Source organism: Mycetomoellerius zeteki, unplaced genomic scaffold (genome assembly GCF_001594055.1).
Source record: "Mycetomoellerius zeteki isolate Tzet28-1 unplaced genomic scaffold, Tzet1.0 scaffold584, whole genome shotgun sequence".
Taxonomy (NCBI): Eukaryota; Metazoa; Arthropoda; class Insecta; order Hymenoptera; family Formicidae; genus Mycetomoellerius; species Mycetomoellerius zeteki.
The window spans coordinates 1-15,241 of record NW_017257593.1 but is presented as its reverse complement, the minus strand read 5'-3'; the positions used below and the strand labels follow the sequence as shown (position 1 = coordinate 15,241).

The window sequence follows — 15,241 nt, the reverse complement described above, 5'->3', positions numbered from 1 at the left end:
TTTATAAAGTTTCTTATTTTCGTCAGGGGAGCGGTCCATTGGATTGCTGAAAGGACGTTGGCGGTGTTTGTTGGACGGACTTCCGATGACAAGAACGGATTTGATACCACGTTATATCATTGGTTGTTGTGTTTTACATAATCTTTGTTTGTTGAGAAACGATGAAATTGATATACCGATACTAGTCGAAAATCGTAATATGTTACAAGAATTACTATCACTGGATGTGAATGTAAATCATCGGAATGAAGGTATTGTGAAGCGTGAAAATTTAACTCGCTTGTTAAATCAATTATAAGTTTTGTTAAAAATAAATAAACACTTGTATTTGCAAACATAGTTTGTATTTGCGAAAATAAATGAACATTTGTATTTGCGAACATTTTAAAATTAAGTTCATATATATATACAAATAAACGTATAAATGTAATTTATAATTATATTTATATTGAAAATTCATAACAAAAATAAAGAAAACAAACGTAATAAAAATAAAAAGAACGAAGCATTTTTTTTGTTAACTTGATAATAATGCAGTCTCGTCTGCACTATGCAGCTGTCTGCCATGGAGATTCAATACTGTAAATTCACACAAAATATTACATGAAATGTTACACAAAAAGTTAACATACGAAATGTTTATTCCGTGATATAACAAAAAATGTATTAAATTTACCTTTTCTGCAGTATTGCTCATTATTGTTTTACTTTCCGTGGAAATTGGACATCATTGTTTGTCGAGCAACTAAAATGTTAAATAATAAATTAATTTTCAATGTCTATAGTACGACAAAATCATGAAATAACTTGATTATGAATAATTCATATTTATTTACTATTCATTCCATGGATATATCGCTCTTATCCTTTTCAAATTATTTCTTTTCCGAAATATGGTTCATCAACTTGTGCAGCAGGCTTAATTTTGACTTCTGGTATGCTTCCGAAGATTTTCTGCGAAGCCTTTTCTCTTCTAAAATTTCCTGCAGAACTTCGGTCCGAGTTCTTTTGACTGCTCTTTTATCGGTATCTGCAACGAAAAATGAAATTGAGAAATATAAATCATAATCTGACCTAAGTTCATTTCTGCAAATGAAATAATTAGTTATATATTTAATAATTTATATTATAAGTACTCACTTAGCGAAACGTTTTCTTGATAGTCATCTCTGTCGTCACTATTTTCAAAACTCTTGCCTTGCAACTCGTTACTTGCAATCGCAACAGGATTCACCCATGATTGCTTACGAAATATGGTGTCAAGTTCCTGAAAACAATATAATTTATTGTTATGTTATTATTAATTTATTGTTATGATATTATCATGTAATAATAATCTTTCGACCAAAAACAAAATGGATATAATGATATATTTTACATCAAAATATTTGAATGTCATGAAATCATTTCCAGACTGTTTATTGTGATCTATAATTTTTCTATATCTCCTTTTTAAGGAATCTATTTTACTTGCACATTTATTTGGGGGAATGTCATAGCCCATTTTTTTAATGTGTTCAGAAACCTGCTTCTACATTTTACGTAGCAACATTTTTCCACTTTTCATTTTTTCTTGTTGTTCACGATATGTACTTATTAAAAGCAAAATTTTTTCGTGTGTCCACATGGCGTTGTGAACCTCTTCTGTAAATATATTTGTTTGATTAATTAAAAATAAACTATTTATGCAATATTTATTTAAATTAAATTCATAAAATCGTAAAATCATTACCTGTATTATTCGCGAAATTTTCAGCCTCAGGTTCTTCAAATTCATAAGCTTCTTTTTCTTTTAGTTGTTGATCTCGAATGAGTCCATTTAAAATTGATTGAGCAAAATTATATTTGTAAATGATTCATAATAAAAGATTTGTATAATAATAATCTGTGCAATTTGAAGTTCAAGTCAGTTTAACCTCAAACTCTGCAGAGAACTAAACACTAATGAAATATATATCGAAAATAACGTTACCATTTGCTACCCGCTTTTCATCTTCAGATGACAGAAACGTCGTATACAACATGTTATTTTCTGCACTTAATAATTGTACAAGTACTTTCTTTTCTTGCATAGCAAAACTTGCACATTCTCTGGCCGACATTCTGATCTTCTTCTATATTTACTAGCAACAATTCAACACAATAAGATAGCAATAATACTAGCAATAATTCTGTTAGCAATGATAATTCTATTAGCAATAATTCTGTTCAACACTATTACAATTTTTATATTACGCGTGCGAGGCTGCATGTATGTATGACGTCACTAGCCCGTATCCAGTCATTTGGGAACGCTTCTCCAGTGCAGTATCCAGCAAAATGGCGGCCACTGGCTATTGCACTGAAACGAAATGAATGGGAACGCACCCAAGGAATACCAGGGGTAATTGGTGTGATCGATAGTTGCCATGTTCAAATAATGCAACCACATAACAATCCAGTAGATTTTTACAACAGAAAAGGTTTCCATAGTGTTATTTTGCAAGGTGTATGCGATAACAGAAAATTATTTATAGATGTGCATATAGGTGTGCCAGGAAGAGTTCACAATGCACGCGTTTTGCGAAATAGCCCTCTCTTTCAAAACATTATGTATCATGATTTAATTTCAGCAACATATCATTTAATCGGGGATTGTGCTTATCCATTAAGTCAATTTTTAATGGTACCATTTAAAGATAATGGTCATTTATCACGGGAACAAATACGATATAATAAAAAATTAAGTTCTATTCGATCGAGGATAGAAATGACTTTCGCTTTACTAAAAGGAAAATTTAGAAAGTTAAAGTATTTGGAAATGTACAACTTAGATTTAATTAATTATACCATTGCATCTGCGTGCATTTTATTATACATAATTTTATTATAATGGAAGAAGATAATGACGATTACACTCCTGATGAGATAGAGGAAGATAATGAGGAGATAGGTCAGATTGAAAATAATGAAATAGAAGATTTAGATGAGATAGAGTATCTTAATGAGAACGGTACAGAAAAAAGGAATATGATCGTACAAATGTTGTAAAATGTATAAAATAAATAACATTTATATTAATATTTTATTTATTAAATAAAATTTATATTAATATTATTAATATAATTTTACTTACTATTTTCATTCTCTGTAGCAGATTGTGGCCTAAATTCCAATTGTGACCTATTATCATGTATGTATTGCGATGCAAAAATGGGATCTACAACAAGAAATATTTTATATAAATCTTTAGACATAAACAGAATTATAGGTCAATATTCATAATCGATTCTTATATTTAAGTCCGTTTTAAATACAGTCTGAGGATCTGAGCACAAGATTGTCGTAATACTTAGAGACTTAAGTTGTAGACGTAAGTAACACACAAGCTTTGGCATATGACATACGACTTATTGCTGTCTCTTAGAAATACAGTAATACTTTCATGTATGAAAGCTTGTGTGTTACTTACGTCTACAACTTAAGTCTAAGTAAGTGTTATGACAATTCTTGTGTTCAGATTCTTAAGATGTCATAAATCTATCACAGAGTCATACCAACATGCTAGGTAGCTCTAGGTAGCCAAGCCTATAAAAACAGATTCTCGGCACAGTTTGCTATCGATTTCTGACAAAAACAACAAAAAATCTGTAATATCTGACGATATCAAACTATCATCAGAAATAAGACAAAGCTTGTTAAATTGCTTTTGCTCGGTTTCTGTCAATCATCAAATTGTCCACGCACACAGATCCTGTTGTTTGTGCTATCAATTTGCTGACATCATATGTCAGTAAATATTATCAAAAAATCCTGAACTTAATGCGGATATAGATGCTATGAATCTGCAGTGGAAATTCGATTGAATTTTTTGCCAATCTGTTAGTAAATCGCTAATATTTTACATCAGAGATCTTTTATTATCTTAAGATCTTATTTAATACAATTTTTTAAAAACAACTATAAATACCAATCGTATCTTTAATAAAATTACTTGAATGAAATATTATACTATACTTAACTTATCATTTCGTAGTTTTTTATGAATATCAGCAATTTCAATAATATTATATATTATACCCTCAATAATATATTGCTCTTCCGTAAAGTATCCGTCCATGTTTGTCAAAGTAGCTACTAAAAATAATTTTAATTTTTCATACGTATATATATATATTGTGTGTGTGTGTGTGTGTGTGTGTTGGTAATTATTTAAAATGCGGACCACACCTCCGATTTTGATTAAATTAGGCTCATTCGTCGCATTTTTGTTTAAAATAAAAGAATTTGTAAGAAAAAACGTTGGGTCGATTTGATAGATTTCCTAACCTAAATAGTCAACTTTAACGCTCAATATCTCGGTTTGTGGGGCAGATCCAACATTTTTTCTTACAGATTCTTTCGTTTCGAGTAAAAACGCGTCGAATGAGCCTAATTTCATCAAAATCGAAGGTGCAGCTAGTCCGTGTTCTAAATAATTATTTATATTTTTATTCGTATGTAGAATAACCTATTTATAGCTAATTAAATTATATTTCTTACTTACTTATATTACCGTTTATTATTTCCCGAAGCTGTGAAAACGTGAATACTTTATCATAAATGCTTAGGCCCAGTTTCACGGTTACCTCTTAACCGAGGTCCAACTTGTTTCTCATTTCTTTCCAATTCTAGAATTGTGAAAGAAATGAATAAATTGAACATCGGTCTTAGTGAGCGATGTGAGCGACAAAAATTTACGCTCACCAAAATTGACGAAAAATGATTAGTGCTCTCAATAAGCAGCTAGTGAGCGCTTATGTCCAATACATGATACTAGGGTGCTCACTGAGCGTTCAGTAATATGTACCAAATATCAAGAGAGCATTTCATCCAGTACATAAAATCCGTTTACTGAGCGCTCACGGATAGCGCTCACTGAGCGCTCAGTGAGCGATCGTCGTACTGAATGCACCCAATAGAAGGAAAGCGCAGATTTTTAGACAGACACACGTTCAACTGTGCACACCATGTAATCCTTCCACCATGCCTGACTCTACCTTCACCTTATCCAATTCCCTTTCCAGTGCCTTTATCCTCTCCATCCTTCTCCTCTTTCCATTTTTCGTCCCTCTCCTTCAACTCTTCCTTTATCCTTTCCACTTCTTTTCTTATCAACTCCTTTTGTCCCTTTGCTACCTTCCTTATTTCCTTTCTCAATCCCTTTAACCCTTCTCTCATTTCCTCTCTCATCTCCTTAAGTATTTCCATCATCCCCCCTCCTCTCCCATTTTAACGGACCTTATCGTTTTTTTACTTCTCCTGAATATATCACTTATTTTGACCTCTCCCTCCCTCTTCCCCTCCCTCTCCCTCCCTCTTCCTTTTCAGATATTTCTCCATATAAATCCCCTATGCTTCCCCGTCTATCCTTTACTAGCCTTTCAATTCTTTCCGTCATTTATCCTCTCTCTTACTCCTTTTATTCCCTCTACCTATCTTTCCTGAACTGATTCGATCTATCGACATCTCGACCGACCTTACCCGAACTCACTTGCCCCCACCACCTACTCACCAAAATTCCTTTCCGTCTATCTCCCCGCGTACCACCTGCCCAACTACCAATGATTCCCCTAACCTCAATCTCTTTTCCCTCACTCTCTTTCCTGTCAACCTCCCTATCATTCACTTCTCCCTCTACTCTTTCACCCTTCCCGTCACACCCTCTTTCAATTCCACTCACTTTATACTCTCTCACACCTCACTCTCTCCCTACTTCCACACCTTGCTCTGATTTTTCTCGAAATCTCTACTTCACTCTATCACAGCGGAAACGGAAGTCTTCTCTCCCTACTTCCACACCTTGCTCTGATTTTTCTCGAAATCTCTACTTCACTCTATCACAGCGGAAACGGAAGTCCTAAGCGCGTTTAGTAAAATAAAGAAGTTTTACGCTATATAGTCGTATTATTTGCGCAACGTCTTCTGTGCTTGACTCCTATTGCTCTTGTTCTTTCCTGGTTCTTCTAATTTATAAGGAGTCTTAGTTAGTTTGATTTGTTATACGTTAAAAGAAAAAGAGTATACATTTCAAAATCCTAAGAAAGATGAAAACATATATTTAGTATTAGCAAAAAACGGTTTTATATGATATAATAATAATAATACTTAATAATTTTCAAATATTTTATCACATATGTATAGTAATGGGTAATGGTCTAGTGATTAGCTTACTATGTATTTCATGATGCGATGGTTAACTTAATAGTTTCCGGTCCTCTCGTTCTTTCTCAAAAAGAGTATAATACTGGACATGCTGAAAATCCGACTGGACGTTCCCGGACGCCTTAAAAGTGTACATGTCCGGAAAAAACCAGTCTAGTCGTCCTAAGTTCATGTTATTGTAACTATTCAACATTATATGTTCAGTTTATATTTTTGTCATTTATAATTAAAGAGAGGAAACTCCTTGTAAAGTAAACCAATATGGCCAACCTATGGGCATATTGAATATACACATCGATTGTAACATTCTTTCTTTTTGGTATTTTTGTTATTCCAGATGGATGCTCTTACTCACCTGCTAAACGTCGTGGAAATGAATAGATAAATAGATAAGTAAATGAGTATGTAAATAAGTCTATTGTGTTTGGAAAATAATTTTTTGGGTATTCCTATATGTTAATAAACGTGTCACTAATAAATGTATAATCTTATAAAAGTAATGTTGGATCACATTTTTCCATTTTTCTAACATTTTTTTTTATACAAGAGATAGAAAAATATATTTTTATATCATATTCATACGTACCCAATATGATCTAATAAGGGAACCTCTCGAGGTGTCAAATTCTGATTTTAATGAAACTTTGTGGACTTGTAGCTTACATAAAGAGATGAATTTAGAAAATATCAATTGGTGCGCAAAAACGATTCGAAGAGGTGAAATCATTCCTTATGTGTACAGCGGTTTCCAGCTTTTTTCGTTATATCTCGAACACTATTCGAGATATAAAAAAGTGTTTGATACGAAAGTTTTACAACAAAATTAGCTGTATTCATTCGCGTTTTTAGAATAATTATTTACCAATGTTTTTTTTAAATTTTCGAAAAAAAATTGTTTAATAATTATTCTAAAAAAATATCATTAGCGTGAATAAATAGAGGTAATTTTATTGTAAAACAATTGTATAAAACATTTTTTTATATCTCAAATAGTTTTCGAGATATAGCGGAGAAAGCTGAAAATCGCTTCACACATGAGGCCTCACATTTCACCCTTCAAATTCTATGTTGGCAACAATTTTCAGAACTTTTTAAAAAAATTATTATTTTTAAAAATATTTATGGTAGATAGAGGTAATTTTATTATAAAGCTACTTGTAAGTAAATGTCTATCCCAAGACAATGATAAAATGCTATCATTCTACACCATCTATCATGAGGTACGAGTAGATAGCATGGTGCGCTTTTTTTATAGTAGTTTCTCCAGTAGGCCTATTCCTAGTGTTGCCAGGTGGTTGAAAAATTGGACGGTAGAGGATATGCCAAAAAAGCAGTAGATTTAAAGCGGTAGACTCTTTTTTTTCAAGAAATTTCGAGAAAACTGTTAGAAAATAGAAAAAAATATTGTAGTTATAAGTAATATATAACCGAAAACAACTCAGTAGCAAATAAAGTAAAAATAATAAAAAGTACTCATACTATATACTTTTTCCTTTAATCTTTATTTATAAATTTCTCATTGATAATTACATTGATGATTATTACAAATTATTTAATATTTTATAAAAAGTAACAGAAAAAAATATTCAAATCTGTATAAAAGTGTTTTCCAGGAAGCACAAAAGAAATAACAACATTAATGTTACAATTTTCCACTCAACAATGCAACTGTAATATAATTTATATAATATGCCTTATATATGAATTATAGTAACATTATTGGAAAATTATAACGCGTTATTTTGTTTTTTCTTTAATCTTCAGTCTCACTAATTTGACTAGAATGACTAATCTCAGAATCAGTTAACATCAATTTCATAGTCTTTATTTTTCTTATATAATACATATTATTAGAATGCAATTTAAATAGTTCTTCTAATATAGGCAAGGTATAGTAATTTTTACCGTTTAAGTATTCTTTTGTATGTATGAGTCCAGAATGAGTAGCAGATGAAATCAAATTTCTTACATCGGTTTTTATTAGATTAATTTGAAAAAATAATCTTTCGACGTTAGCGGAGGAATGAGGGAGAGAAAGTAATTGAATAGCAAATGTACTGACTTTTCCAAACATTGGCGTATTATCATTATATTTTTTTTTCAATACTGAAACCCAAAACTCTTCACCATTGTCGCTGAAATTTTGGATTTCAGAATTTCTTAGTAGTCGCCATTCTGTATCTAATTTTTGATAATCCTCCTTCGGTACCAAATTTGGAAAATGCAATGCCAAGGGAATAATTGAAGTCGAACTACCCTTTTTAACATTTTCAGGGTTAATCAACTCCAATTTTATGAGAACATCATTTGTGAAATCAAATCGAGTATTGATCTGATTGACACTTTCAATTAAAAAATCTAAACATCGTATTCTAAAAAAGATTTGTTGTTCCTTTGTTATTCCATTATCAGAACGTGACAGAAAAGCGCAGTTTTCTGCACCTACATAAATGTCCTCCAATTTAAGAAAATTATATGGGTTTTTGTAATCAATTTTTTCAATTACACAGTTTATAATCAAGTCTCTTCTTATAAAACACTCCAATATAGTTTTATATACCGTTATAATTTTGGATCTTAAATGATAGATTTGTGGAGAAGTTGATTGCATTTCCCTATTTAAATTATTAAATATAGGTAAAATGAATTTCAAAAACTGTAAAAAAAGTTTTGATAATGGATCATTCAACTTTTGTAAAATAGTTTCTGCTGCTAATAATCTATCACTTGTAACTGCATCCACAAAATATAGTTTTAGCGCTTCATATTGTTCTATAATCTTAAAACTACAGACACAACCCAAACAGCACGAAGTCGACTGTTAGTCGACTGTCAGTCGGCAGACAAAGTCTAAAGTCGACTTTAAAGTCAGACTGAATACCAATTTATAGTCGACTAATAGTCGACAAATGTCAATTTGTATAAGCCAGCGTTGAATAGGTTATGACAACCATGTCGAATTTTAGTCGACAATAAGTCGACTATCAGTCAAAGTTATAAGTCGATTTATTGTCGACTTTTAGGTCGATATTTAATTAATTATTATTTGAATAATCATAGTTTCATCAAAATCTGAGATTATTCGTCATTTTATATTCAATTTGCACAAAGATAATCATGGTATTCATATTCTAAATAGTTGAATAATCATCTTTGAATGGTAAATCCTTGTAAAAATTGAACATATATTAATTGGCGAATAATCACAGATTTATGAAACTGTAATGATTATTCAAATAATCATTACAGTACAATCATAAATAATCATTGCATTATAACCATAAATATCGGCCTTAATCAATTTATTATCTATGTATTTATTATTGATTAATTTTGTTTTAAATGGCATTTATCAAAAACTTAATCAATTTTATTTTACTTTAAATGTGTATTATATAACATCCATAAATATATATACATATATTATACATTAAATTTGAAGTATAATAAAAATTAGATGAAGTTTTTGATAAATAATTATTAGAATTAAAATTCTAATAATAAATATAGATTTTAGTAATAAGTATACAGATGAAGTGAAATTAATAATAGGTGATATAATATAATAAAACATTAAATATATGTATACACAACTACATAATATTTCAGTTCAAAATTTTTAAAATATAACTTTAATACATATAAAATCATATATTAATACATATACAAAATTCTTAATATATTTCTTTTTTCAAAAATATCCCAGTGAGGTATCAATCAAAATCAATCGAGCACACTGAAAATTAAGTAACAAATATTACGTTTTACATATAATTTTGCAATTTCTACAACCTCAAATTTTGAAATGCATTTCTTTTTCAAGAAATGGCCAAATATCCAAAAAAATACTTATAAATTTATATGTTTCAATATGTGTCCCCCCCCCTATATTTATTTTATTATTTTCATAAACAATTATAAGAAAATAAAATGATTACCTTGGATCGTCACCAATTGCGTATTACACGGGCTGTGTTCCAAATTTACTGCCAACACTGAAAATGCTACAGTTTACGTTACGTGCACTATAGATTTTCAGTATTGGCAGTCAATTTTGGAACACAGCCACGATAAACCACGTGCAGCCGGCAGCGTGCCATGTTCTCGCATAACACACATAAACTGATATGAACATGAATGTACAGTAACCGAACAGACCCAGAAATAATTACATTAGCGCAGACTAGCGCCTCTTAAGTTTTATTTAGCGCCAAATATAAATATCAAACAATATATTAAAATTATCATTTTATTAACACATGTGTATATATTATAATTAAAGTGAGCAAAAAAGTTGACAATATAAGTCGACTAAAAGTCAAACATAAAGAGTCGACTTTAATGCCCGGAAAATGAGTGACTTTAAGTCAACTTGTAGTCGACAATTACAGTCGACAAAAACCGTTCCATAAACAGTCGACAAAACGTCGACTATACAAGTTGACTTCAAGTCGACTAAATAAAGTCGACAATTAGTCGGCAAACAGTCATTTGTGCTGTTTGGGAAGTGAAAGCCATCTTGTCTGGGCGAGGTGGAGGATTTTGTGAACTGGAATTTCAGTAAACTTTTGAAATTCTTGATAAAAAGCTGTTCTTTTGGGACTATTAGAAATGTAATTATACACATCTCTTACTAAATCCTCCACTTCCCTAGGTAGCTTTTTACACGCGTAATTCGCATATAAACTAAAGCTATGGCAGATACATTTAATTAAAAAAATAGATTTATTTTCTGCCTTTAACCTAGTCATCACAGAATTATTTTGGCCTGCCAATACATTGACTCCATCAGAGGCAAAGCCGATTAGGTTCTTTTTATATGGAATATTATGTGTCGTGAAGAACTTGATAATTTTTCCATAAATGTCATCTGCCTTTGCATCTTTCATGGGAATTAATGCGAGAAATGAATCTCTTATCCTGGAAAGTAAAATAGTTCAATGTAAATTTAATAAAGATTATAAAAAGATAAGAATATGAAGAATATGTCTACTCACCTTTCACTATCAAAATATCTAGCAATAATGCCAAGATGCTTCGTACAACCTTTGTCAGTCGACTCGCCAGCGATTAATGAAAATGTAGTTGTTCTTAAACGTTGTGTTATTAATTGGAATTGGTATTTACCCAGAACATTTTTTATTATTGCTGTGCATTTGGTACGATGACATTGAATTTTTTTTGTATTCTCATATTCAGGACAAATTGCTTGGATTAGAAAAGAGAGATGATTTATCGAATTCATCGATAAATTATGTTCTGTTATATATGATGTTAAATAAAAATCAGCCCTTTTCTTAAATTAGTTAACTAAAGATTTAGTTATGTCAAGAAAATTAACTTGTTTTGATATATTTTTGCTTAGACGCTGATGCATTGCTGTCTCCATATGTCTATATAGTTGCATTTTTCCCGATTTCACACTTATTGTCTTATTACACATTTTGCACAGTAAGCACTCTCTAGAAGAATATGATCAAAAAATATGATCAGAAATATAAAAAGGAATGGGAGATAGAAGAAGTTTTAAGAAAATGGTTACAATCAGATAAAAATAATAAGAATCTCTATGCTATTTTTATCTGGTTGTAACCATTTTCTTAAAACTTCTTCTATCTCCCATTCCTTTTTATATTTCTGATCATATTTTTTCTGCTTTTTCTGTCTTGGGCTGTTTGGATCCCGATGATCTAAAAAATGAAAGTGCATAATTGTTGTTAAAAATCATTGGTATACACTAATAATAGCAGCAATAATTTTTATTACCTGTCGTCAGAATCATCTTCGAAAATTTCGGAATAATCCATTTTTAGGAGAAAAATAATCCTTGGCGTTATAAAGAAAGTCTTGTAGGCCTATTCTATAACTTTTGATGACAGTTCGTTATTGTTATCGGTATACTGTTATATTGTCAGGTTATATTGTCGTTGCACATTGTACAGCTCTTTCGTCATGTAAAATACCTGCGCAATGAAATCCCTAACTAGTAAAATTATCGTTACAAAGTTACAGAATAGGTCTATTGGACGCTAGACCAATGACACACGAGTAGCGTATACGACGATACGTCCAATCAGAAGGATGCGCGAGATGCGCGAACAACATGGCGGATAGGAGATAACTAATCTTTGAGTAAAATGAGCAGTAACGTAGGATATTATAAATGCAAAATAAAATAAAGAAAGACGGTAGATAACCTAGCTGAAACAGTAGGCAGTAGGTTCGTGAGCCAAAACGGTAAATCTACCACTAAAACGATAGAGCTGGCAACACTGCCTATTCCACTCTAATTTTTTTATGCACGAATTATTCCAAATGCTCATTCCTCCATTGACTACTTTGGAACATTTAAAAAATGTGTTAAGAAAGATATATTATTATTATTACATAAAAATATATTCGCGCGAGTAATATTTAAAAAATGCTTATCAAAATATTGTAAAATTACAACATCCTCCTCCTCATTTTCTTTAATATATCATTAATTTAATATTGCAATTAAATAATTTAACTCAAGAAGATGTTTTAATTTGACTCTAATTTATTTACTTACATACGTTAATATGAACGTTACTTATGTTGAAATTAACTACAGAAATGGATTGATTACATTTTGATTACATTTGGATAGATATGAAAGTAAAAAGATAGTATAAAATGTTATTTATCTCAAGAAACAAAATTGCCATTGTTCCTTTGACATCTAATATATATAGTGATGAATTACGGTACCATATATTTCCTGTAATGTATAGTATAAGCACATTTTTTATTATAAAGAGCAATGAATGTATTTATTATAAATTTTAAAACTACTTGTAACTCTCGTTATTAATACTAACATGATTATTATATGAGCCCCTTAGTTGACAAGTGGCATAAGTCCAAAATTAGGAAAAATGTGTTTGTTATAAAAGTAGAAAGTACTAAGAATGTGTTTGTTTTATCAATTTAATTTATTTATATTTTGTTTTTATGTTATATATTCATAAAAAATAGAATTCAATTTTACATCACAAATAAAGTGACCATAAAAATATCTGGAATAGTGACTTAAGTCCAGCTTGGACGTACTTCATTATTCTACACAACATATGGACTTACATCACTGTTACATTCGACTCTTTAGTCGCGATGACTGTTTGTATACAATGTTTGTCACGATGAAGATCATTCAAGTTTATAATATTCACTTTTGCGTTGTAGAACTGTTCAGTATCTTATTATATCTTTCATATCAGCGACATTATATTACTTGTATATCTGCAATGAATAACATAAATGTAAATCTCAGAAAAGGCCGGAAAAGAGTGAGAAATAGTGACGATTGGGCTAGGAACGTTACAAAAAGACTTCGTAATTCGGGAGCAGAATATATAAACCGGAGTAATATTAATATAGTTTCTGCGAAAAAATTTGAAAACAAAGATTGTGGATGCCAAAAGAAATGTAAAGATGTGATTGAGGAAGAAATACGAAAGAACCACTTCGATAATTTCTGGAAAATGGGATCCTTTCAAGAACAAAATGCGTATATTTGTGGATGTGTTCAGATGCGCTTATAAAAAGAAGACGTCCACGGGATGGAAGCAGGTGCATGAAAAGTAGCAATAATGTATACTGTTTGCAAAATGTTGATGATTCCACTATTGTCGTGTGTAAAAAGTATATACTTTTTATAAAATTTTTGGTATATCTGAAGGACATTTAAATAGAGTTATAATGAAACACGCAGAAGGTAAATGTGCTGATGTGGGAGTGATGACAGAGATAAAGCACCAAATCCACGTAAACTCAGATGATATTATTAACAATGTTTGTGACCACATACAAAGTTTTCCTGCCAATGTATCTCATTACACACGCGAACATAATTCAGCTCGAAAATATTTAAATGAAAATTTGAATATTCGTAAGATGTATATGTTATATAAAGAAAAATGTTCTGAATTAAATATACAATCAGTAAAACAGCATGGTATGTATTGTCATATATTTAATACGCGTTTTAATCTTCATTTTAAAATACCACGAAAGGATACATGCAAAAAATGTGATGAGTATTAAATTAAAGTAGATGTAACTGACGATCAAGAAACTATAAAAATACTTAAAGATGAACATGAGTTGTATTTATTAAAATTGAGAAAGTACGCAATTCTATGAAAGAGGATGCAGCAAAGTGTTCAACAGACAATGTTTATGTGTGCAGCATCGATTTACAGAAAGCATTGCCGTTTCCAATATTGACTGTTTTTCTGATGCATATTATAAAAGAAATATGTATTGTTACTTTCGGTATTCACGATTTACGAGAAAATATAAGATACTTTTATGTTTGGGATGAAATGATAGCCTCAAGAGGATCACAGGAAATCGCGTCATGTTTAATTAAGCATATCAAAACTGCTAGTAATAAAGAGAAAATAATTATTTATAGTGATACTTGTATTGGACAAAATCGTAATATAAAATTAGCTTTATATCTGTTAAAATTAGTTCAAAGTAATGATATAACAACAAAAATTATAGAACAGAAACTCTTAATATCGGGCCATTCGTTTTTACCGAACGAATCAATTTTTGGATCTGTAGAATCTGCAGTACGCCATTCAACTACATTCCTGAAGATTGGTACCACTGTATGAAAACTGCTCGACATTCTAAGAAATTTATCGTTTGTGAAATGAAAAGAAACGAATTCTTTTCAACTAAACAGTTGGAACAGTTGGAACGATCTACAACGAAGCGTAATAAAAACACACTATCATAAACTGTAAATTGGCTCACCATTTAGTGGTTGCACTATGAACGGGAAAAACAATTCGATATTTTCTATAAAACTACAATTTCTTCAGATGCTAAGTTTAATACATTAAATATTCGGCGTGCTCGGCATGGCAGACCCCTGCAATTAAAGAATATAGAATAAGAAAATTTATACCCATCTGTGCATCCTATTTCTGCGGCTAAAAAGAAGGATATATTAGGTTTGCTAAAATTTATTTCTCCGATTCATCATACATTTTTCCAACAATTAAAAACTAGTGAGACTGCA

The 15,241-nt window shown here is 30.7% G+C and overlaps 2 protein-coding genes across 2 annotated transcripts; both read right to left on the bottom strand.

Annotated features, from left to right (window-relative positions):
* Positions 1-875: 875 nt before the first annotated feature.
* On the bottom strand, positions 876-1,504 carry LOC108728209 (uncharacterized). The gene is made up of 3 exons (XM_018456664.1): positions 1,379-1,504; positions 1,141-1,267; positions 876-1,030 (listed from the first exon to the last, which is right to left on the bottom strand). The coding sequence occupies exons 1-3, from the start codon at positions 1,502-1,504 to the stop codon at positions 876-878; spliced, it is 408 nt and encodes a 135-aa protein (XP_018312166.1).
* Positions 1,505-10,670: 9,166 nt separating this feature from the next.
* LOC108720219 (uncharacterized) lies at positions 10,671-11,990 on the bottom strand. The gene is made up of 4 exons (XM_018456663.1): positions 11,950-11,990; positions 11,181-11,273; positions 10,927-11,103; positions 10,671-10,875 (listed from the first exon to the last, which is right to left on the bottom strand). The coding sequence occupies exons 1-4, from the start codon at positions 11,988-11,990 to the stop codon at positions 10,671-10,673; spliced, it is 516 nt and encodes a 171-aa protein (XP_018312165.1).
* Between the last annotated feature and the right edge of the window lie 3,251 nt (positions 11,991-15,241).

Coding starts and splice junctions, on each gene's coding strand:
- LOC108728209 (XM_018456664.1), bottom strand. CDS start 1,504: ATGGGCTATGACATTCCCCCAAATAAATGTGCAAGTAAAATAGATTCC. Junction 1,268..1,378: donor TGACATTCAAATATTTTGAT/GTAAAATATATC, acceptor TATTGTTTTCAG/GAACTTGACACCATATTTCG. Junction 1,031..1,140: donor TCAAGAAAACGTTTCGCTAA/GTGAGTACTTAT, acceptor TTTTCGTTGCAG/ATACCGATAAAAGAGCAGTC.
- LOC108720219 (XM_018456663.1), bottom strand. CDS start 11,990: ATGGATTATTCCGAAATTTTCGAAGATGATTCTGACGACAG. Junction 11,104..11,180: donor AGATATTTTGATAGTGAAAG/GTGAGTAGACAT, acceptor TTTACTTTCCAG/GATAAGAGATTCATTTCTCG. Junction 10,876..10,926: donor AATAATTCTGTGATGACTAG/GTTAAAGGCAGA, acceptor TATCTGCCATAG/CTTTAGTTTATATGCGAATT.